The sequence below is a fragment of the Rhea pennata genome, chromosome 15 (genome assembly GCF_028389875.1).
Source record: "Rhea pennata isolate bPtePen1 chromosome 15, bPtePen1.pri, whole genome shotgun sequence".
Classification (NCBI taxonomy): domain Eukaryota; kingdom Metazoa; phylum Chordata; class Aves; order Rheiformes; family Rheidae; genus Rhea; species Rhea pennata.
In genome coordinates, this window is record NC_084677.1 from 11,631,386 (window position 1) to 11,656,085 (window position 24,700).

Sequence of the window (24,700 nt, forward strand, 5' to 3'; positions counted from 1 at the left end):
TATCAAAAGAATTTCAGAATTATCTCAGACCTTTGTTTTGTAAAGGCTAAGTCTTGTGCTAACACATTGTATTGCAATATGCTGAAAACGAAGGCTTTCAAGTGCAACCGTTAGAGAAAATGTGCTTGATTTCAGCTATAACATTAAGTAACCTAGTTGTTTCCCCAGTCTTGCACATGTAAATGCCCCATAGGGAGGAAAATCTTACTGAGTTCTCCTTCTAGAAGTATGTATCTGTGAGCTTCTGCCATGAATCATAAATACTGGGGGGAGGGGGAGATGGCATTTGATTCTGTTTGACAGCATTTTCTTGATCTGACGCAGTGTAAAGGAAAGCCCTTCTATTTTTGGAATGGTAGTATCTGCTGTATTTATACTAGTGGTGTTACAACTCTGAGCTGATTCTGATATCAGTAGATTTTTTTCACTGCTCCCCATTATTTGTTGTGGGGAAAATAAACAGTCATTTAGCTTAAAAGCTGAAAGCTGAGGAAGAAAACTTTAATATGAATGTACCACTGTGCCTAAAATAGCAAGGCAATGTGCGTTTTTACTTTTGGTGCTTGTTCTGCAAGGTATTATATTCATCCCACGTTACTCTGATATTGCTATTTGCTCTTTTAAAAGAACAATATAATGTTAAGATGGTAGTATAAGTCACAGTACATGGCTATAAGGCTGTAATCAGAATGGTAATTCACAAGATTTCTTAAACTGTGCAATTTAGTAATGGATACTAATGAAGGTATATAGTATTTCTTGCATCTGTGCTAATAACTTTACAACTCTATGCTGAAATGTGTAGCTGCTATATTGTAACTAGCTTCCTCCTCTGTAGTTTTCACATTAGTCAGTGTAAAATTTTTCTGCTCTTCTTAAAAATTCATGTCCATGCATATTTTAAGACTTTATATTATTAATGCCAGTATTAATTTATTTGGATAAGAAACTTTGAATGTTAAGTTAACTCAGCTTTCCTTTCATATTCAGTAATTTGTATTTACATATTTTAGAAAGAAAAGTTGGCCTAGAAGCATCTTCTGATCTTGAAGCAAGAGTAGAGTGACTTCAAAAGAAAAATGCTCCTAAAAGGAATTCCACACTTATCTATTTTTAATATCAGGTTGAACTACTTTCAGAATTTAGAGAATATACTCTTTTAGGAAGGTGTTTCAGGGCTGAGCTAAGCCAATTTTGTGACTGGCTAGCATTAAGAGGGTTCCTGTGCCCTCGTACCTTGCTGCTGGCCAGGTGCATTGGCTTGGGCACTTCGCCATCCCTCTGTGAAACAATTTGGCTTGCTAAACTGGCAGGCTACAAAGCCAGGAAAGAGTGATCCAGGCAGGATCGTATATCCAGGAGCAGCAAGTGGCAATGCAATGCAGGGACGTAAAGGGAGCAGGTAGGAACATGCTGTTTGCCAGGCTACCCAACTGTCAAAAATGTTGCTCAGAGCTGGTTGCCATTTCTTCCTTTCTCCCCAGTGCTGCTTTATTTGTTTGTCGGTAGTTCCTTTTACTCAGTTCTTGCAAAACACTTAGTTTCCTAATGGAAATGCATCTGAAGAATGAAATGCAATCAATCTAAAGAATGAATTCAATCTAAAGAATGAAATAAGATACGTTGTTGATGTAAAGAGGATAAATTTAAGGTGATTAGTCTTCGCTAGTGCCTGCTCATAAAAGTGAGAGAGCATGCATGGTAAAGGGAAATACTCAGTAACTTAAACATGGTTTTCAAATAGCAGATATCGGTGTCAGTGGCATAATTAGGAACTAAAATGTAAGTTAGATGTCTCTTAAGTTGTGTCTAGGGGTATATCTATATAGCAAGGTGAAGATCTGATGTCTAATGTGCCCACTTGTGCTTTAGTGCATCTAAGAAAGGCAACTGATAGATAGCAGTAAGGGCTAGTAGTTCAAATGTGAGACCTGTGACAAGCCTTTATACTCTTTTCTTCCATTTCTTCACAGCTTTTGTTGCTCGTATTATCTACTTACATAGTTCATAAAGATATATATGCTATAGCTGTAGTTTTGCTGCATACTCTTGTTCCACTAAGGTCAAGAAATGCATTTATCATGGCTTATGCTTTACAGTCAAAAAAAATTTATGGATAATATTTATGCAACATCTGTTAAATGCATGCATTTTTTTCATGGAGATTGAAAGTTTCATTTTAGGGCGGACTCACCTTCTATCTGAAGTCAGTAAATTGTGCTTTAAAACTCTTTGCTAGTAGTTCTAATTTTTTTACTTACTTCATCTGCCATCTTTGAACAGGTCAAAAAAGAAGTCCTCTTGATCCAATTATAAACATTATGTCCTAATCCTAACACATTCTTCAATGGCTTTCACTATGGGCTTTAATTAGAGGGTCTTAGTGAGACCAAGTCTATGGTACATCTACTATAGTGTTTTAGTTTCAACCTTAGGCAATTTCTAAAATTACTTGGTGTTTAGAAAACATGGAGGAAAAATTTGTAGATTAAGTATAACAGCGTTTTGAAATCAAAGCAAGGCAGCAGGCTTTTGTGTGTGATGGGCAACACCAGATGCTGGTTTTTGGAGAACAGATAGGTTTTTGTGAATTAGATCTCCTGAATATCCCTAAATAAATCTTATCTAGACCTGATTTTGCCAGACTCTGGAACTACCTACTTTCTACTTGAGTAGGAATATTAATAGAAATGAAATCTTTTGAAATCATTTTTCCCCAGTCAAAAATAGCCATTTATTTCTGCTTATTTGAAATAATTTTACAAAAAGTTATTTCACATTTGGCTGTACTGTTAGCCTTCTGTCTCTTTTGTGGATAGAACAGAAAAATATATCAAATTTTCTCCACTTTTCTTCTGATAAAAATGTGTTGAATGTGAATCACTGATATAATTAAATACGGTTTCATGTGGTAGTGGTGTTAGTGTTAATTTACGCTTTTTTTTTTCTTTTTTCTTTTACATATTATTAGAAGCCTCAAAAGACAAATACTTGTAAAATGTCTTTTTGTCCTAGAGTGAAAAGCGTGTTCAGCAGCGTTTGGTGATCCTGAGTTACCTGGTCGTTAAACAATTAGAGCAATGGATGTGAGTCAGAGGTTCTCCTGTGGGTTTTGCCCCTAATGCACTGTCTGGTCACACAGTGTCTCAAACGAAACAACTCAAAATAACATTGCAAGTCAAGGACCCAGTCCTAGATTCCTTATTCCACTAACTTGTAACTTTGTATTTGAAAGGATATTGTAGACAGAATTATTTTCACGCGATTGCTACTATGCCAGAACATGTTCAGCAGTGTCTAAATATCATAGAATAATGCAGTAAGGTAGTTAAGAAAGCAATAAAATCTTGCTAGTTTTCCAAGATTAATGCAGATATATTTTGTTTTCACACAGTGAAATAAATCTGTTTGAGAGGATGTCCTCCTACAAAAACTTCTGTGGAATTTTTAATAGCCACAAGTGGTCACAGCTTTGTTTATATGTCTTGTCTAAAAGCTGGAAACTATTCCGATGGTTAAGTTTAAAAACGGAACATGTAGGGGGAAAGGAAGAAAGAATAGCCTGAGAATATCCGTTGAGACAAATGTCCTGAGACAGTCAAATTTGTTCTCAGAGATGAATGTGTATTATTTTTAAAGGCCTGAAGAATCTATTATGCTGATTCTGTATATGGGCATGGATAGATTTTTTTTTTTTAAAAACTTTGCATTGTGTAATTATCTTTACACTTGTAGGATGTTTCATTTGCAGGTAGATTAAATCCCATCCTAATCATTCTTTGCTTGGAAAGGAAATGCTTATAGCCTCAATTTGAGGCTAACATGGTGTAAGGAAAATATTTATCTTCATGAAACCAAAAAGTTAGTTGAGTTGTAACAGTCAGGGAGTCATGTTGCTTCATGAATAGGGTTAGAGAATTAATGTTTATCTATTGTTAGATATCATTAGATACTTTCTGCTGGTTGTGAATTGTTTTACTGCCATCTGGAGAGACTTAACTCTGCGATCAATTGAAGAAGTGGAATAAGATTGCGTTACATCTTGGCCAGTGAATGCAAATTGAAAGACTAATAATTAGTAAGAACTGTTAAACATAGGAGTTGAGTTCTGTTGGTTCATGTAACATAATTGGAGGGGTGTAAATGATTTAATTTTTGCTACTGAAGAAGGGAGCAGAGATCTGGACTTGGAAAGTACTGGATTTCCCTTTTAATTTTGGGATTTGATCCTAATTTGCATTAACCTGAGGGACCTTCCACTTTAGTCTGTTGCAGTTCTTTCCTGATCTGCAAAAGACTCTTGGTGCCTGCTTGCTCAAAAATTCAGCATTTAGATTAATGGCTTTTACATAAACAGTGGAACAGGGTAAAACAAAACACACGATGATGTGAAGGAATTGTCAGGAAATAGGAATGTAAAGCATTGCATTTTGCAGTTGAATTTGTTCTCTCCTTTCTTTCTTTCTTTCTTTTTTTTCTCTCTTTTTTTTTTCCTTTCCCCTCTCTCTCTTGAGAAAGAGCTATACCTTAAGAAGAACCTAAAGGTCAGCACCTAAGAAGATAATTTATTCCAGTGATTTTTAGTAGAACTTACAGAAAGAAATAGATACTTACTCTATGTTCATAAACTTTAAAGGAGTTTTGGTTAATATTCTTGTTTGGCTACTCGTGCTGTCTATGGTGGCAAATTTATTTAAGAAAGTGATGTCACAACTGCAGGACAAAACACTAATTACTATGACGAAATACAGAGCTTTTTTGTTTTGTGTTTTTTGTTCTTGTCTTTTACTTTACAGTAATGGGTTACCAAAAAACTAAAAAAGTATTAAAAGTGTGTATTCCAATAAATGTTTGGTTAGAAGAAATACATTTAAATGGATTTAGATCAGTTATAGCAATTGAACAAAGATGCACCAAATTGGGGAATCTATTCAAATTTTCTAACTTTTAATAGTAGCGCAGAATAGGTAAGGTTAGAAGGGACCTCTGGAGATCATCTAGTTCAACCTTTCTGCTCAGGCAGGATCACCTAGAGCATATTAGACAGGGTTGCATCCAGATGGGCCTTGAAGATCTCCACAGAAGGAGACTCCACAACCTCTCTGGACAACCTGTTCCAGTGCTCCGTCATCTCACAGCGAAGAAATTCCCCCTCATGCTCAGGCGGAACTTCCTGTGCTTCAATTTCTGCCCATTGCCTCTTGTCCCGTCACACGGGACAACTGAAAAGAGTTTGTTCTTGTCCCCTTGACACCCTCCCTTCAGGTACTTGTACACATCGATAAGATCCCCCCTCAGTCTTCTCTTCCCCAGGCTGGAGAGGCCCAGCTCTCGCAGCCGTTCCTCATAGGGCGGGTGCTCCAGCCCTCTGATCATCTTCACAGCCCTGCGCTGGACTCTCTCCAGTAGCTCCATGTCTCTCTTAAGCACACTGTATAGCACACGCGCGCGCACACACACACACACACACACACATACATACATACATATATATTCTGTTGTGTGTTCTTCTGTTTACTTGGCCAAGAATATAATTTGTGCTTTCAATAACTTTATTTCTCTTTAATAAAAGATCAGTAACTAAATTGATTTCCAATTTAGCAGTAGCTGAAATGCTTTCCCTGTAAGCTAGAAGGTTTGTCACATGAATGAAGTCGCATTAGAAATAGACCATTGTTTTTATTTAAAGACTATTTAAAGACATCATGAAAGCATGGTGCAGCCGCAGCTTGTTCACTGTGCTGAAGTACTTTTCCACCCAGAGGATCTTTGTTCTTTTTTATTATTTAAATGTTCATGCTAACTCCTCCCATCCTGTCTACTTCATGTTAGAGCTGGTGAACCACAACAAACTTGGAAATGACTCAGAGGGAGACGCTAGAAAACTTGTCTTACAGAACAAATGTGTAATACGCACTCTAGGAGCACTTCTGTATGAAGGGTTATATGGACCCAAGGTTTAAAAAAAGTTCAAGTATTTTAGCTACTGAAGAACCAAAAAAGTTGCTTAATGGAAGTTGTCTTGTCAGAGTGGATATTCATTTATGTCATGTACCTGCAATATTTGCTTCTGACTGTAAGAATGTTTTAATGTGCTGCTGTTATTTTTGGCTATATTTGATCTTACATTTGCTTTCAATGGGTATAAAATAAGTCAGTTGTGGCTTTCAAGTTTTTTTGAATAAGTAAAATGAATACTTTTTAAACTGGAAACACTGAAAGTGCTTGTTTCATTTGTGATGAATACCTGAGCACTTCAGTTCGGCAGGTTTCTTCTTCAAAGAAAATGGCTTCTGGCTCTCACTATGGTACCTGCATGGTGGGTTGTGCAGGACACCTCAATCTAACATTGGACTGACTGATTGCCGTATGACTCTGGAACAGGACTAAAATCTCTGAAGCAACATTTTGTTCATTTAAAGTAGGATGTAGGATATTTTTCTGTTTCCTGTGTGGTTTTGAATCACTAGGGATCATTGAAAAGCAAAGAACACTTGAAGTGAAAAATGCAGAGCAGATTCATGTGAGCAAAAAGTAGTACTAATGGTGCCCTTTTTGCACGAGTCATTTCTTTAAGCTGCAGTTGAATATCTTCTGCTGTTTCTTTCCTTCCGGGCAAGGTAGGAATACCTTTCCGTGCTGATGTTTCAAAACCCTTACCAAAACACAGAATGACTGTTGTTGCCTTTACATTTGGGCGAGGGATTGGAAACAGCGGGAGGCAGAAGCGCTGGCTGAGGTCGCCCTGCGGCCTCCAGAGCTGCGGGCCGCAACACCCCGAGCCGTCTGTCGAGAAACCTTTTTCTGGCAGGTTCCTTTTCTGATCGCTCCGTTTCCTCGTGCGCGCGAGCAGAGGCGCTGGCGGAGGGAGGCGGGGATGGAAGGAGACGGATGAGTACGTAGCAGACTCCTGCGGTTGTCTCGTGCGCGGGCCAGTTCGGGGCCGCGCCAGGCGCCGCGCGTCCTGACGAGGAAATGGTCCGTTGGCTCTGGCTGCGAGGAAGTAAAACCCCGACTCCTCTCTGGAACCCGAGCGCTACCCCAACACTTACCCAGTCGCGTCCTGGCACTTTATCCTTATCGAGGGACATTAGTATTTTGGGGCTTTGCCGTTAAGACTGCGACGGGAAGGTGCCGCGTGGGTGTGCGGTGGTCTCTCAGCGCATCTTCAGGACCAGCTTTCCGGCTGACGGTGCCCCCGTGGCTGTGGCGGACGGAGCCTCGCTGAGACTTCCTCACGCGAGCGGCAGCGCGGCTCCGCTGAGCTTGCTTGCCCTCCGCGTAACACCGTCGACCCTCCGGTTAGGGAGGTGGTATCTCTGCTGCTGCTGTGAACTATCAGGGGCGATGAAAAACCCACGAGGGTCTGAGGGTGCTGCAGGGAAGGGACTGAGGTGTTTTATTTCTTCTCTTCAGTGGATAGCTGGAGCGTTGACTGCTGTGGCACCGTTCGGGTTGATTGCCAGGAGAAGTTTAGCTTGTTTGAGGTGTCCTGCATCTACCCAATGGGCTTCAGCTGCAGAGCAACAGAGGGAAAAGAAACCGCAGTGACAGCAAGGGGCGTCCTGCTGCCCGGAGAGCTGGTGGCAGCAGCTAATGCAAACGTTTTGTAACTTGATCGGCAGTAAAAATCACGCACCATCTATGGTTTCTAAACCTTTATTTAAATATTAGTGTCTGTTTAGGTTTTAATTAGTGTTTGCAATTGCGAATGAAGGTAAAATTTGCCAAAATGTCTGCTGTGACAAAAAGTTAACACTCTCCACCCCAGCAAACAGCTCCCCCCAAACATGGACACTGCAAAATCTAATCTAATTTCACCTGCTGATCTAATACTGCAAAAGTGCTTTAGGGATACTCGAGTGTACTTCCCACTAACTAAGGCACTTAGCTTAGATTGATTATACACTTGGCATTTTAATAATCAGCACTGGGTAACAAACTTCAGATTTTGTTGTCAGTTTTCAGTTAACTAACTGAAACATCTCGGGTATCTGTATGTGCACAGTGTGCATGTATTCATAAAATCTCTTCGGTTTTGGGGGGGTTAAAATCCTAGAGTGTACACATAAGACAAAGCTGTGAGGTCTTGTGTAGGCAAATATATTTGTAAGTCATGCAAATACCAACAGATTCTTTTTGCAAAAAAGAAATGTTTTGGAATGGGTGGGGTTCTGGTGAGAGGAAGGGAAAAAGCAGGTAAACATATTAAAGTCTGGTATTCTTTCAGTAAAAGACTTTATCATTTCCGAAGCTGGAAGTAATCTAATCATGTTTGTATCTGGAATAGCTAAATTAGATCATTTGCCATAATTACTTTGTGTCTAACAAGCTGTGTTGCCATTTGGAATATACTTAGACTCCTAGAAGGAAAGGAGGTTAATCACTAGATGTCAGAAAGAATCATTATATTTCAGGGAGGCTGGACTAGATGATCTCCAGAGGTCCCTTCCAACCTTACTGATTCTATGATTATTAAGATTTGAACAGAGGATGTGTTTCAAATATGAACCTAAATCTTTGCTCCTGATCCTGTTGCTAGAGGCTGCTGAACACGTGCACATGAAATAAAGAAACAGCTTTGGCTTTTTCAAATGACTACGGTTGTTGCATGTTTCTGTTGGTATAGAATCACTTAAAATGTTTTAATTATTTTAGTTGTTCCATTTATCTGATCTTGAAGGAAAAGCTGTTCTATAATTATGGAGCGATTTCCAAGAAAGTGGGTAGCATTAAAACTATTATACTGTAGGTTTGTTGCAGAGCAGGTGAATATTTTTGGTTGACATGCTAGTGCTGTGCGAGTAAGTGAGTAGCGTCTCTCCTAGGAAGCTTCTTGTTAGGGAAAAACGTAATGGCACAGTAAAAGCTGAGGTTTCGTTGGAGTAACTTTTCATGTTTGCTGCTTGTCAGATGCAGACAGCAGGGTAATGGAGCTGCTGCTAGGGTGGGTTACAGCCATAGCTGTGTACAGAGATATATTTGCATCTTCAATAGCAATTATTTTTTTATCAACAGGATAGCAGTTTTGTTTTAGCATAGCCAAGAAGATATCTAAAATTGACTTAAAAACTTTGGACTTACTTAAATGGTATTATACAAAAATATAAGCTTGTGAGATACTGTGTTAAATAACTGATTCCAACTGTTTGTTTATTTGTAATGAATAAAGATATCTGTCTACTGATGGAAGGTAATTGCTGTTAAAGATGTTAGTAGTATTGTACTTAAAGGCATCTGCTGCACAAAGCAAATAAAAAGGTTGATAGCTGAAAATATGCTATCGTCTGAAATCGGCACAGGATATGCATCTTTATAATGAGTTTTATGCAACTTTGATTTTTTTCCTGAACAGATATTCAGATGAGTGTATTTTGAGTCGTAATAAATTTACGTGAAGAATTTTGGTCTGCTATTGAAACAATTGGATTGATACTAGGCATGATTTTGGCAGTTTAACTGTAGAACCAAATCTTATAACCCAGTGTATGGTAACAAATTCCCTTAAATGGTCTGGCTTTCTTATATCTCGCTAACTTACGGTTTCTAAAGTAAAAATTCAGTAAGTTGAATATTTGCCCCCCCTCCCCCCCCCCCCCCCGGAAAATAAGCTCGGCTGAGAAACTTACTTTCTTAATTGACATAATCAGATTTTCTGTTACAAAGTGTGTTTGCAAATGCTGAAAGACTATATTCTGCTGTATTTCAGTGCCTGATGACCTCTCCATAGAAGAAAGAGAAGAACTTTTAAATATTCGTCGCAGGAAAAAAGAACTGATTGATGATATCGAGGTAATTGATTTATCTGTAAAGATTCTAGAGGCCTATTTCGGTAGATTTAAGTTACAGTACACTGCAGTGTTTCCCTCTACCTAGTTATGAACTACAAGTAATATTTTCGAAGAATCTAAATAGCTTAACCTAAATCTTACTCTATAAATCCTATTTATAATTAGTATTTATGTGCTTTTAAAAATGTTAATATTTGTATTTATGTAATATAGCATGTGTACATATACACATTCTTGATTTGTTTGATTACATATATACAGTAGATTTGTATACAGGATAGCAGTGAATAAGAAATCTGGGCAAAAAATAATCTTATATTGAAACTCATGAAAGACTGAAGGTAAGCAGTTGAACAAGTTTAAAATCTACATTCAGAACAGAGTCTAAAAGCAGCTTTTTGGAAGAGGATTCTTGATCTTGGATGTTCTGACCAGGGTACATACTAGGAATTAAGATCTCTGCGTTTAAAACTGATTCAGTTGTGGTAAAATCTTTAAGCCAAAAAGTCTTAAAGAAGATATAAGATATACTGCTTTTCTTCAGATTACTAGTAAATATTAAATCCCCCCCCTCCCCAGACTAATTGATCATATTCATATATGCTAGCCAATTTCAAGAAGTGCTTTAATATTGGTTAACTTATTCTACGTCCTTCTTTTGGCAGAGATTAAAATTTGAGATAGCTGAGGTTATGACAGAAATCGATAATCTGACTAGCGTAGAAGAAAGGTAAGTAATGCTAACAATATGGGTATGCTTCAGTGAGATGTTGGAACATGTCTTTCAGGAACAGCAAATAAAAATAACTATTATATTAAACAAATGTTTGATCACCCTTTTTCAGTTTTGTTATAAGGTCTTATCCCATTCAGGAGTGTCTTTCGTTTGGATAGAAAATGTATGTTGGATAGAATGTGGTACTTTCAACTGTTCTGTTGATAATGATACAGCTTTCTAAAGCTGTACTCACTTAAAATAAATTAAAATTGTGATGTATTTTTCCCCATGTAAAAACTAAATGTCTCGGTTTCGTAATAGAAATTACAAAAGTAGACAAAGTGCGAGTTAAAAGAGGTTAATCCAGAAACTGTTGTGTTATATAAGAGCAACTGATAATCTTTTTGTTTCTTCCTTCTTTTTCTCCATATGTAGCAAAGCTACACAAAGAAATAAGCAAATAGCTATGGGAAGGAAGAAATTCAACATGGATCCTAAGAAGGTAGAGTGTATTTTTTTTTTTTTTTTTTTTTTTTTCCTTGTCAGGACTCAGATGCCTGTTACTAATGTGATTTGTGGCAAATACAGACTGTTTCCTTTAAGAAAACATTTCTGGTAGTGTTAAATTCATAGGCCTCATTTGTCTGTCCTTTAACACACTAAGCAGAGGGTAAAATTAGGCACAATTTAAAGTTAAATTTAGTCATTTGCCAGTCGTGTATGCTTTTTCACTCAAGCAAGCTTTTTTTTTTGATAATGGAAAATATTTATCAATGATCAAATATGCCAGATATTGACCAAGCTTGCAGAAAGTTTATTTGCATCTGATACAGGTGTTCTATGTTGATATGCAAAATGTAATTATAAAAATATTTTGAAGTTTGGTAACTAGTTAGGCCATACATATGATATGACCCCTATTTTTTGTTCTTTCACCGTATCTAATGTTTTTAATTTGTTGTCACATAACTTCAGTATTTGTATATCTAAATTCTGTTTGTGAAAAATGCATGTGTTCCTATTTGTGTGCTTACATATACACACATATATACATACCTATTCCACTGAAACCCACCTGCAGGTGAGTATTTTGTTATCAATTTCAAGAAGGCTATTACACATTTGGCTGAAAGGTAAGTAGTTCACTTTCCTGCAGTAGCTTTCTTTTTCTTAATTGCAATTTTACCTTTAGAATTTCATGACCTGCTCATTCTCTTGCAGACTTCCCTGTGATATATTAAAGTATTCCTTTGATATATTGAACTTTGTTTCCTAGATTTCTCCTTTAACCTCTACTTTTCCATTTTGCAGCTTTCTTGCTTTTACTGCCTTCTGTTGTCCTCATTAGGATTCCATTTTGAATTTTTGAAAGATCTTTAACAACTCTTTTAAAACTTTTTAATAAAGCTTTACTTTTCTGTGTTAGTTCTTGGCGTGTTTTCTTTCCAATTTTACTGAATTCAGTTGTTTTGGTGGCTTTTCTGTAATATTCCAAGTACAGTAATGTCCCCTACTTTTTTAGGGGCTATCTTCAACTTACCGTAAACATTGAAGTGTTTAGTGATACAGAACTTTTTTTAAGCCATTGACCATCTCTTTTATTTTTCTTCTCTGTTTTGGCAAATCTGACTTTGTTTCTGTTGAGGGCAGAATATCTTGAAATATCCTCATAGTATGTTGTTTCTTCCAGCTCCTTTGCCTTGTGGAAGTTTGTGGTAAAATCACAGAATGATGTCGAATTCTTTCATTGCAATGTTAGCTGTTTTTTATTGGTGGGCGAATTTATTTCTATAAATAGATGTTGTGGCCACATTGCTACTGAACATAATTTAAGTGTAGTAAATAGAATAGTATTCCTTAATAATGTCTGTGAAACAGTGGTAGCCTGCAATAGCTGATGCTCTAAAGCTGGATCATGTCCTTGTTAGCAACTGCTATTTTGAATTACAGGCAGCTAAAATATATGTCCTTCTAGTATTTGAGAGAATTAACTTGAGGTCATTGCAAAAAAGACGTTTTTCTTTCCTAAATGGGAGAGAAGATGGTCACTCCAGTCAGGAATGTGAACAAAATGGGGATACCAATAGGTGTATTGAATTCTCCAAATTCTCTCCTTTAAAAACAAGTAATTCAAAAGAGATCTAACATGCTCTTATTGGCAAGAACACGTAGAACTAATTGCTCAAATTCTATTTGAAGACCTTTAAATTTTTTGATGTCTAATGAAGAGCAATTACTCCTCCTCCCCTCCTCCCCCCAAAAAAAAAACCTTGTCAGAAGAGCTATGTTTAATGTAGTTATATGATGTAACATCATGTAACTAGTTATTTGCATTTGGATAGCTAATGTGGAAAGGGCTATAATGACAGTCTGTAAAATGCTCTAAGGATCCCTGTGCAGGGAATGTGACAATGTGCTTGAAATTCACAGCACTAGAAGTCAGTTCTGTCTGGAAATTAATCCTCTACGATAAAGAGAGGATTTAAACAACAGTAAAATATCTAAGTTACTGTAAAAACTACAAAATTCAGAGCAGGTTTCCCTTCACTGACTCTTGGAAAATCTGTGCAGTATTTTTAATGAATATTAAATATTGCCATAAGTGTATATTTTGTGCGGGAAGTCAACCTACCACAGATATCTCCCATCTGATATCTGTCTACAGAAAGAACTTACACAGAGTCAGAAGATGGTGTAGGAGCAGAGGGGGTTTTGGCTGGCCCGTTTCACTGTTTGTTCCAGGCAGTACAGTTGTTGTCCCAGACGAACTTCCTTTTCCTGTCTATTTGCCTTGTGGTTCCTTAACATTCTAAGGAGGGGAAAAAAAAAAGAAAAAAAAATAGTAGTTTGTAGCATGTTAAGGTGTCTGCTTCTATGCAGAGAAATTTGTTTTCCATGATTATAGTCATTATCATCATCTTTTTCAGTAACCTGTATATAACTATTCTAGTCAAGTCTGCTTACATCAAACACGAATAATATGGTCCAAGTATTAAACAAGGCAATATGCAACTGCTATTTCTGATGTTTGTTGGAAGGAAGATTCTCTGTCAGTTGATGGATCTGAGAAAACTTTTTGAATAACATGCTTTGGGGAAAAAAATCCATTGTCAAAAGAATTTTTTGGTACAATTATTCAGTTATGAAGGAAACTTTGAAGTGATCATTTCTGAGGAAGGCTCAGCTATTTGTACTTCACAATAAAACTGACATTTTCTTTGTAACAAGTTCATGTCTGTTCTTTAATGACTTATAAGAGTATTAGGTTATGAGAGTCAGAATGCCAGCCTGACATTGAAATAAGTTTTCAAATGACAATTAAGTTGTTTCAAGAAAATTGCGTTCTAAATTTTTTTTTATTATTATTACTATTTTTAATGCTTCAAGACTGGTAGCGTCACAGTTTTTCTCTGCCAAAGTAGGTCAGAAAACTGACTTTTTTTTGTCAGGCAGATGGTAATGATTTAAAAAAACAAAAACAAACAAACAACAAAAAAACCCAGGATGAACTGACCAGAAGGATAATTACTTTTTGGTGGTTTACTGTGGGCCTTCATGTTTGCTCTGTCCAAAAATAATGAAAGTTTTCAAAGTTAGAATGAAATAAAAAATACTGCTGGCACTTTAGTGGAATCAGCAGGAATATTAACCTCTTTGTTAGGGTATAGAGTGGAGAAAAAGGAAGACATCTGTTCATGACCTGCTGAGATTTGGAATACCATCCTTTCCATCATTTTAAAAATCTTAATACAACTTTTAGCCTCCTTTCTTTAGTGCTTTGCAGCAAGTTCTCAGGGCATCCTTAGACTATGCAAATTGCAGGGTCAGTTCTTCATGGCAGGGCAGGATTACAGGGGCTTGATCAAACACCCTCTGCAAGAGAGGGGAGCCTCTCCTCGCTTCAGCAGCAGCTCGGTGGCAAAAGCTTGACTGTTTTCGGGGAGAGTCCTTCGTGAATAGCTCAGTTCAAGCGCAACCAGAAGTCGGTGACAATCCCAGTGCCAGCAGTAACCATCATCTCTTTAAACTTGTTGCAGTATCTTCAGCCACAACCCCTACTGCAAGTAGGGGCTTGATGTATCGGATTGCTGATTGCAAATTAAAACAGATGCTTTATTTTGTGTCATTGAAGCAGTTAAGTTATTCCTGTATAGCTCTTCATTGTAAGATGTTACAGATTGTGGCTCAGCACACATCTATGCAATAGAATGAACAGCTTAACTTGCACATTAACTCTAAAGAGCAATGTGAAATTGTTATTCAGTTAAAATAATTTGTTATTTCTATAGTTGAGAAATTTTAATTGCCACATAGTACTTCTAGCCTTATAAATGCATTATTTTTGAATCTATAAATTAGCAGTGAATATTGCTTATGTAACTGAAGACATTCTTTTTTTTTTACTACTTTTTTAATTTATAGACTAATTCATAATATGCAAAATACAAGTCTGTCAATAAATTTGTGCCAGATTTCACAAGCAATATTTACATAAATGTTTGTGGAAGAAAACAACATTCCTTTTCTTCTGGAATTGCTTTTCCTAGGGAATACAGTTTCTGATAGAAAATGACCTCCTGCAGAACACTGCGGAAGACATAGCACAATTCCTGTATAAAGGAGAAGGATTGAATAAAACGGTAATCGGAGATTACCTTGGTGAAAGGTAAATAAAAATATTTAAAATCTGTTTTTGTGTTTACAAAATACATCTAGGGATTTTTTTGAAAGTTACCTTCCCCTTCAAAGGCTACGGGAGCTGGCTAGTACTCACAGATGTATAAAAGCTATACTGGGAAGTAAAACTACTACCCTGTTATGATAGGTTTTGTTTCTGTTTGATTGTTGTTTGTTTTAAATGGATACGTTGTTGAATAATTAATTTTTTTAATTCACTGCAACTTGCTGTTTTGAGAAAATGCATTTAAATTTGACTGTAGTGAAGAATTTAATACCAAAAGCTTCTGGAATGTCTGAGAGTTGTATTACAACATTTCCAGTAGCTCCTGATGCTCTGTCCAGACAAGGAACATCGTAACAATTGCTAAATAAACAGAGTAAAGAAATTACTTATTAAAATTGGTAGCACTGTGCCAGTGGTTTTAAGCAGGTTGTTGTGTTGTCATCTTCCCTGCACACAGATTTTTCTATAATGTTCTTGGGCAATAAGCAGGCATCTTGTAGAGCAGTCACACCGTAGCTTTATCAATTCTAGTGCAATAAATGTGCCAGTTTGTTTCTGTGGCTGTGCAGCTCGGGAACTGGTCTTGAAAACTGCTGTGGAAAGAGGCAGAAGTGAAGAGTAAGTTGGAGTACGTGTATGTACGTGCTTGCACATGTTCAGGGTCAGATGCCAGTTGTGGAGGTTTAAAAGTTGACTCATTTAGGATCCACGCCTGTAGTGATATGTTTGGTAGCTCCCTTTTGAGGCATCCATAATTTGCTTTCAGAATCAGGGCTTAATTTGTGCACAGCAATTTCCTCCTGAAACTGATATATTTAATGCAAGTTTTCACTGTAATATGCATATTTTGAAAATATGTTTTCACTGTAAAGTTTCTCTACCATGTGTGCAGACATTTTCAGAATTTTACAGGAAGCATTGTGAAGTTTCTCTTGAATATCTGGACTAACAGAACTGTACAATTACTTACAAATAGCTATATATTAATGTTCATAATTATGAAACTGTAACAGAGCTTGTATAAAGCTGTGTCTGCTCTTTTTTGAGATGCATTATATCATGGTATTGTGTTCTGAAATAATTCCACTTTTTCTAGTCCTAATCCTCAAAGCCCTTTATTCATGCAGATGGAGGTCTTATCATATATCCAGTCCCACTAGAGTTGTCATAAATAGTCATGTCACTATTTATAGGTTCATATTTAAAATTCAAAAATGTTTTCCTAGTTCTTATGTATTCCAAGCTGGACAGCACTGTGCTCTTCATCCACACTCTGAAAGCGAAACTGTTGAATAGCTCCCTTTTATCAGTTCAAAAGTAAGCTGAAAATAGTGGTCAACTTTCGGTAATATTGATAAGGTATACTGATAAATATGCAATTCAATGACGTGTTCCTGTTTTTTTTTCCGAGACCTAACTACAGGCAAATGTAGAGACTAGCACTGAATAGCAAATTCGATCTGGGAATTTCCTACAAATCTATCAAATGGGTGATAAAATCTTGGGAGAAGTGAGAAAATGAACATACTGATACTGTTCTGCCACAAGACAGAAGCAGCATATCCATTTTAAGGAGCAGTTGAAGTAAAGAGGGAATTTAAGATTATTTTTTGTTTTAAAAGAAGATTTGTTTTTCAGTGTATCTAGTCACTTCCATTGTTTTTGCATCACTTAACAGAAATGAAAAAACAAGCATTATTAATACAGTAACGGGAAAGCAAACATTTTTTTTTTTTTTTGCCTACTTTTTTCATATTAAAATAAAATAAAATAGTAAGGGGGGTGCAGCTGAAGAGAGAGGGCAGTTTAGTTTTCAGGAATGTGCGTGGATATATTTTAAATTATTTTATATTATTAGAGTATATTAATACGTAGTGTTATAGCAGTCTAAATTAGAAAAACTGAATGGCAAAATGAAACAAGAGGATACCTAGAAGAGTACAATAAATAAAGGATGAATTACATCTTATAAAAGATTAAAGAGTTCTTCAGATATGGATAATTCTTCACTTAAAAATAAGTGGCTTTCTAGACCTTTTGTGGTATTTGGGTTTCAGTCTTTGGAGCTGTGCCCAGCACAAATATTGCTATTAATTCAGTCTACATTAAAACCTAAAAAAACAAAATTAGAATAAAAGGCTAACATTTGTTCTGAATTACTGCAGTTTTGTGCACAAGAAAACAAGATCAGTATTTGGTTTATAGTAACAAAGTACCCTTATTGAGTCCTGTGTTTAGGTTATTTTAGTAGGTTATTTCACTGCATTGAGAAATAGTCACACAACTAAACTGTGCATTACTAAATTTGATACGAGTTATTTTTCACTTGACAGGGCTCATGTGTTTTTTCTCTAAACAGTGTGGTGACATCCTAATGAATGAATGGTTGATTTAAAAATATTTACCTGTGGATGTTACAGGTTGGTTACACACGGTTAGTCAGTAATGCAAGAGATAATTCGTGGCGGATGTACAGCTGCCTATTTTTGGGTGGAGGCTGATACACAGCATTCTGTTTTGGTGATGTGTTTAAAGCACACCCTAAAGATTGTAAACCTTTTATGCTTATGGCAGATGTATCCATTGATGGTACAGACTAAATTCTGTCTACGTCCAAGTCATTCTAGGTTCATTAATATTTAAATACTAGTTTTGCATTTAAACACCTTTGTTTCAGACAAGCATACTTTGACTCATGCTTTATATAGCAATTTAAAAGATAGGTACCTGCGAGGAGGCCCCAGTCAAAACATACTCTGATGTTAGTAAACTTTCATTATAACAATAGCAATGGCAAAAATGGGCAAAGCATTTGCATTGTCTTTAAAAAAAAAAAAAAAAAAGAAAGAAAGAAAGAAAAAAAAAAAACTCAAATGTGTGAAATTTTTCTGATGATTTGATTTGATAAGTATTATTGAGTGTTTGCTTGCCTTTTCTCAGGGAAAAAAAAGGAAATAACAAAAGACCTATGTCTATTTCCATTTCTGTCTTTTACAGAGATGAATTTAATATTAAAGTTCTTCAGGCTTTTGTTGAACTCCATGAGTTCGCCGATCTCAATCTTGTACAAGCCTTAAGGTGGGTAAATTCTTTCTTTTTCTGACCTTTATCATATTGCACGTTCATATGAGTCACTGTGCTGACTTACTCATCATAAAGCTGATCTATAGCTCAGCATGATTATATGCTCTACTATGCAAGTTAGCAGAGAAAACTGTTTTAACCTTTTCCAGTTGCTTTCACTATGCTGCCTTTGTCTGAAATAATTATTTTTCATCTTCAAAGACAACTAAAATGTAGCCATGGCTCTTTGGTGTGCCTGCCAAATGTGGATATTTGAAGATTCATTTTATAGCTTAAGGTAGAGATACGTTAAAAACGAACAAAACCCTAAGCCAGACAAATCATTTTCTTTGCTACTCTCTCCTTTTTCCTTTCTTCCCACCTCAGTTTGTTCCTTCTAATACTAAAAAAAAAAAAAAAAAAAGTCTGCTCACTGTGATCAGTGACTTTGTTCAGTTGCAAAGAGGTAAACCTTGGAACAAGTGATTTCCTTCTGCTTTCTTCGTAATTTCACTCTTTTCACCCTAGAAGTTTGGTATCTTCATATGCCTTTATCCTTGCTAAGTGAAGAGTTTACTTGATTCTCTGGAAAAGCAGTATTCAGTGACCTTGACATCTCCTCTTCTCCTGGTAAAAATCCACAGCAAATCCATCAAATTCAGTAGGTTTAGAGAGTTCTGCCACTCTTATTGCCACAAGCAGCTCCCTACTGACACCAGCTAGATGGAAGTGCTCGCATGACCTGTCTCCCCAGTGCCGTGCCTTGAGACGTGGAGTCGAATGGCTTTGCTATGGTGGAGCTATGTGGTGGTGATAACTTGCACTGCCTGAGGCTTTAGCAAGGGAAGCCTCTCTCTCTGGCTCCTGAAACTCGCCTGGGATGCTTTGTGTTCCTACCTCCATTACCCACTTTAATGTTAGATTTGACTTTATTCTTCCTTAGCAGCCACTACGTTTAAATTTTTGTATTTTGGTAGCTTACCAAATTCCTGTTCTGGATTGGGACCTCGCACAAGGCAAGTAAAAGAGACAAACAAAAGATGGCCTGTGACAATTTGATAGTGTCCTGAAATGAGAACTGATGAGGACAGGAATAAATGGTTCTTCTACTGGCACCAGAAGCTTATTATTATTGGTGCAGAAGAATGGGGATCTTATTTTGCATGGCAGAGCATGTAACTGCTGTTTTGGATTCTGTTTTAATTTAGATAATTCTCTTGCTAAAAAAGAAAAGAATAAGTGATTCTAGCTTATTCTAACATTCTAGCTTTTTAGCTCCACAGTGTGCCAGAAAGCAGATTTGTTAAGACGTTTGTCCTGTATGCATTCCAGGGTACTTATATGCAGAAGTATTAACCTATGAGAGCAAAAACTTCTTTTTCTGTTTGTGTTGCTAAACAGGAACATAGATCTTCTGCATGAATTAAAAAATTACTGAAATTATATGAAGAGCTTTTCTTTTTAAGATCTGGGCACAGTTAGTGTAGGATGAACATATACTAGACAGGCAGAGTTTCTCCCAAAGCACCTTTTTATGTTTGAGGAGTTGAAGTAACAATACTGTTTTTGTCTTACTTGCTTTTATTCCCCACCTAAAATATTTTATGTAATGTTATCTTTTTACATTGTAAGTAAACTCTAGTAAGTGTATGTTACTTTTAGTAGCTAGGAAGCCCTGGTAGCATTGAATTGTTTGTTTCCCCGTATCGTTATCATGACAAAAATGGGATGCATACAGAAAATTGTTTTCTAATATGGAAAGAAAGAGATAGCCTCTGAATTTGAACAACCGTATTATCTTGCCTGATAGCACGCAGAGTTGCTGGCTGAGTTACTGGGCTAGCCATCTGTGCATGTTGCTTTATAATAGCTCCTGACTTGTGTGTTGAGAGATTGAGAACATATTTTTAAGACATTTTATATACATACTGCTAATAATCAGAAGCAGAAATCAATAATATATACCTAATAAATAAATATTGGAATGAATCTAACAATTATTCTTCCTTTCTTTAGGCAGTTTCTGTGGAGCTTCAGACTCCCAGGGGAAGCTCAAAAAATTGATCGTATGATGGAAGCTTTTGCTTCACGTTACTGTCTTTGTAACCCAGGAGTCTTTCAGTCTACAGGTCAGTCACAAAAAGTAACTGCAGTTCTTAATTCATTCTCCCTCTCTCTCTCTCTGTGTGTGTGTGTGTGTGTGTGTGTGTGTGTGTATTTTATTTTATTTTATTTTTTGGTGAGATCATATATCTTTTATATCTGGTGCAAGAAGAAGATGACCATTTTGGAAGTTTGGGATAAAATATGTGAAATGAGAAATAAGAAATTTTTAAGAACTGAGGAAATGCAACTGTTTAATCTTACACTTTATTTTTTAGTAGGTGCAAGTTTATGTTCAGAATGCCTTCTCCGCCCCCCCCCTTTTTTTTTTTTTTTTTAACTTTAATATGCATCTAAGCTAATTGGTGCGTAAAAACACATCTGAGGAATATCACTGTAGATTTTTGGCAAAATTTGGAAAAGTAAGATTCTAGTGTTAGACATCTTGCTACATCCCAGCAACATGGGGTATTTCTAAGGAACAGCTCCAGTGATAGCCCAAGATGATCTTGACCCTTTAACATTTTTCAGAATATTTTCTGTTATGTGTGCCTTAAGAAATGTAAAAGGAAAAGCAAATCAAAATTAATAAATGGTTGATGTTGGACAAACTAGGAAAGTTGGGAAAAGTAACCAGACAGAGGACATGAATCCCTTAAAACAGGCATGCAGACCAGCAGTATTGGCAGGGCAATCTGTAGGAAGAAGGTTTGTTTGAAGATATTTATGAAGTACATAAACTTGGGCTCACAAGTGGAAAGAACCAATAGGTTGGGAAGTCTCTTCTGTCAATCATAAGCACTTTACATGTGATTATCTCACTATCAAATCCAGTTAATATGTTACTATAGTATATTACCTATAAAGTCATCCATTTTTTTTAATATGGACGCTATCCTTTATCTCTAGTGCTCTGTTCAGCAGTAAATTATCTCAGATAGAAATGCACCTTGGTTTTCCATTGAATTACTTGTTTTAAAATTACCCTGCATATAATGTTGTAGCATAGGATACCTTTAAGATTTCAGCTGTAAGTGAAAGTGGTGCTCTACAGTGTTTAATAATCAAATTGACACCTTTAATGTTATTAAAGCTCCTAATTCAGATGAGTAGAATTTTGTTGGTCTGCTTTGTATATAGAATCATAGAATTGGTAAGGTCGGAAGGGACCTCTGGAGATCTAGTCCAACCCTCAAATGAGTGGCCCGTACAGGGATTGAACCCACAACCTTGGCATTATTAGCACCACGCTCTAACCAACTGAGCTAAACTTAACCCCTGTTGATCACTTTAGAGGAACAAATAGGCTAAGAAAAGGGTAACATACAGGTCTGCCACAACTGGAAAGGAGAATAGTTATTGAAAACAAAATGCTGAAGTTGCAAACACGTTTTTCCCCTATGTAGTACAGAGATTTTTATCCTGCTGTCTCTTACCCAGGGTCTTGCACTTGAATTCTCCATTGTGGGAGAATCTACCAAACCATAGCAAGAGGCATGAGAAGATCTCTTTTGTCATCCTTCAATATTAACCAGCTAGCCACCTCACGTAGGCCAAGAGGTTATGAGCCAATGTCATCTTCTATCTTTTTAAAGGCAGTTCAGATACTTTTCTGAAGTGTCTCTTCTTTCTCTGGATGATTCTGATAAAGCTGTTGCAGTGATTTGAGTAGGAGTCTAATCATCCAAGTCTATTATAGGATCTACCAAGTTTGTTACAGGATCTAGGTAGAATGTCTATGTGCAGAAAGCATAAATGGCAGCTGTTTTAAATTTTGGCCAAGAACATTTCAGCATTTCAAGTGAAGTATTGATTCAGAGCAATAGCAATTATTTGAAAGAGATTCAAAAGCTTTGGGAGTTTTCTTTTTGTACTAGTTTTCCCACTGGCTTTTAATTTGGATTGTTAGATATTTCCTTCTTCTTAGACTTAAGTCTCTAGTTTAGAGAAACATTTGAGGGTTCACTTTCATGTATAATGTTTGGTGTTTTTTGATTATCTGTCTCTCTATCCGCCAGGGCGAGCTATGTATTTGTTTTACAGGTTTCTGCAGTACCACGGTACACAGAAGGATAAATCTTTTTTTTAATGATTCTTTTCAAATCTTATTTCAGATACATGCTATGTGCTATCGTTTGCGATCATTATGCTAAATACCAGTCTGCACAACCACAATGTAAGAGATAAACCAACAGTAGAGAGATTTATTTCTATGAATCGTGGAATTAATGAAGGTGGAGATCTTCCAGAAGAGTTGCTACGGGTAAGTTGGATTGGGGAAGAAAAGGTATTGCTTGATACTTGCAGTGGGAAAGTTAGAAACATATAAAACAGTTCTCAGACTGATTTGTCAAAGGAAGTAAGAAGATCATTTTCTAGCATGTATAATGATTTGAATAATTGAAAGAAGCACTTGCAGCTTCTTTGATTTAATTCTCTCCTTATTCACTGCTCTTACACTGAGCAGAGTCTATGTATCTCTTAGTTTTGCTTATGGCAAAATTCTCATGAAACTGGCTTCTTATGAAAAAAAAATAGTATTTCTGGGTAAGTCAGAGAAAGCAGGAAAAATAGTAGAAATCATTGTGTGTCATTATTACGTTTCTTTCTCTTCCATGAATTTGTGGAAGTTTTTCTCTGGTCCCTTGAAATATCAGTAAAAATATCTCTATATACGATATTTATCTATAACATTGTGATAGTTTCAAGTATTTTCCAAGAACCTAGATTCATTTGACAACACTTATACTAATTGAGACCTGTGTGAGAAGCTGAAACCTTTGAAGTATTGAACACCAGACCTGGAGAAAGATAAGTCTTTGAGAAGTGCATGTAAAAACTGTAAAGAGACATTTGTTTATAGATAAAATAATTTGAAAATAAACTTACTCAAAATAGTAAACAGTTTCTGCAAAGAGATGGTCCAAAATTTTATCGACAATATTTCCAAAGCTTTTTACATAAGCTGTCTGAGAAGCAGTAGGATATCCAGGATGCATTGCTGATAGACACTTATTAATGAGGTCTTTTTCCTCTTTTTTATTCTTCTAGAATTTATATGAAAGTATTAAGAATGAGCCGTTTAAAATTCCAGAAGATGATGGAAATGATCTAACGCATACATTTTTTAATCCAGATAGAGAAGGTTGGCTGCTGAAATTAGGTTAGTTACAAAGGCAGTTTTGTTGCTGTATGTTTTGTTCATTTGTGGCATGTATGCTGCTTCCCTGTCTGACTGCTTTCTTGTAAATCTATTAGGATTAACCTTGTAATTTATATTTTAAAATGTACAAACTAATAATAAGTAATTTCTTTCACAACTGTAGGTTGTTGCTTCTTATGTTACATCTCTAAATTAGCGATCTTGTTACAAACTTTGGAGTGGAGTTTTATTTCTGATACTTGAGAAATGAATACTCAGCAACAGAAAGGAAACTCCTTGTGGTATTTACCACATGCCATGGCTGATAAATAACAACTAAGGCTCCATAAAGTCATTTCAGAAAACTGTATGATATTTCAACTCAGTTTTCTGTATACAAAAAAAGGATTTCTGTTCAAGTAGTTATTTTTGTATGTCTTTATTTTTCCATATTATTTGTGAGTTTCTCTTGGTTTGGTTTTGGCTATGATTTTTTAATGAGTGGTTTAAATGTGCCTTCTTGTTTTCCTTATGGCCTATGACCTATCACCTTTCTGTTCTGTGACTGGCTGTCTCTGCTTATTCTGCGTTAGGAGGTACGTATCTGATTGCTTTCCAGTCCCCCCTTGTTCTGTTACTCATTCTTTTATTTTCTTCCTCCTTCCTCCTGTTTTCTTTTTCTTTGCTTTTTTAAATTTTTTTCGAATCAAATTTATTTGATGTAGCATTTTACTTTTTCACTCAGTGTCACTAACAGTATCATCGGTGGTACCATGTCTACAAAAGACTGGCCTGTCACACACTAACTCACATACAAGTGTTTTCTGAAGAAGAACAAAATGTTTACTGCTAGAGCAGAAAAATAAAGGTGATTTGTCAACATGATTTTCACATTCATTGAAAAACATAACAAGGGGAGAGTAATTTCTGCTAAAACAGTTGTCTTATTCTTGCAATGGTGTTCCAGAGCATATTTTGATACTTGTACATAAAATCTGTTAGAAAGTTGAAAGACTGATTACAGTTGAACTATGCATATATAAAAGTCACTCTTTTTCTTGTTTTCCTTTTTAAAATATGTATTTAGCTTATTTTAGTAGAATTTAAAACGAGCACCAAGTTTAGGGTTGCTGGAACTTCTGGTATTTACAGCCTACTGGCACTGCAAGATACTAGATACTCTACCTTCATTTACGTAA

The 24,700-nt window shown here is 36.3% G+C and overlaps 1 protein-coding gene across 2 annotated transcripts in view; it reads left to right on the top strand.

Annotated features, from left to right (window-relative positions):
* The window catches only part of CYTH3 (cytohesin 3), a 52,757-nt gene that overhangs the window by 18,044 nt on the left and 10,013 nt on the right, over positions 1-24,700 (top strand). The window contains exons 2-9 of one of the 2 annotated variants that reach the window (XM_062588073.1): positions 9,710-9,792; positions 10,457-10,521; positions 10,945-11,011; positions 15,057-15,175; positions 18,191-18,271; positions 20,273-20,385; positions 22,474-22,622; positions 23,411-23,523. In XM_062588073.1, coding sequence (XP_062444057.1) covers positions 9,710-9,792; positions 10,457-10,521; positions 10,945-11,011; positions 15,057-15,175; positions 18,191-18,271; positions 20,273-20,385; positions 22,474-22,622; positions 23,411-23,523 — 790 coding nt within the window. The remainder of the gene's footprint in view (positions 1-9,709; positions 9,793-10,456; positions 10,522-10,944; positions 11,012-15,056; positions 15,176-18,190; positions 18,272-20,272; positions 20,386-22,473; positions 22,623-23,410; positions 23,524-24,700) is intronic. The other variant, XM_062588072.1, reaches the window with a different exon arrangement.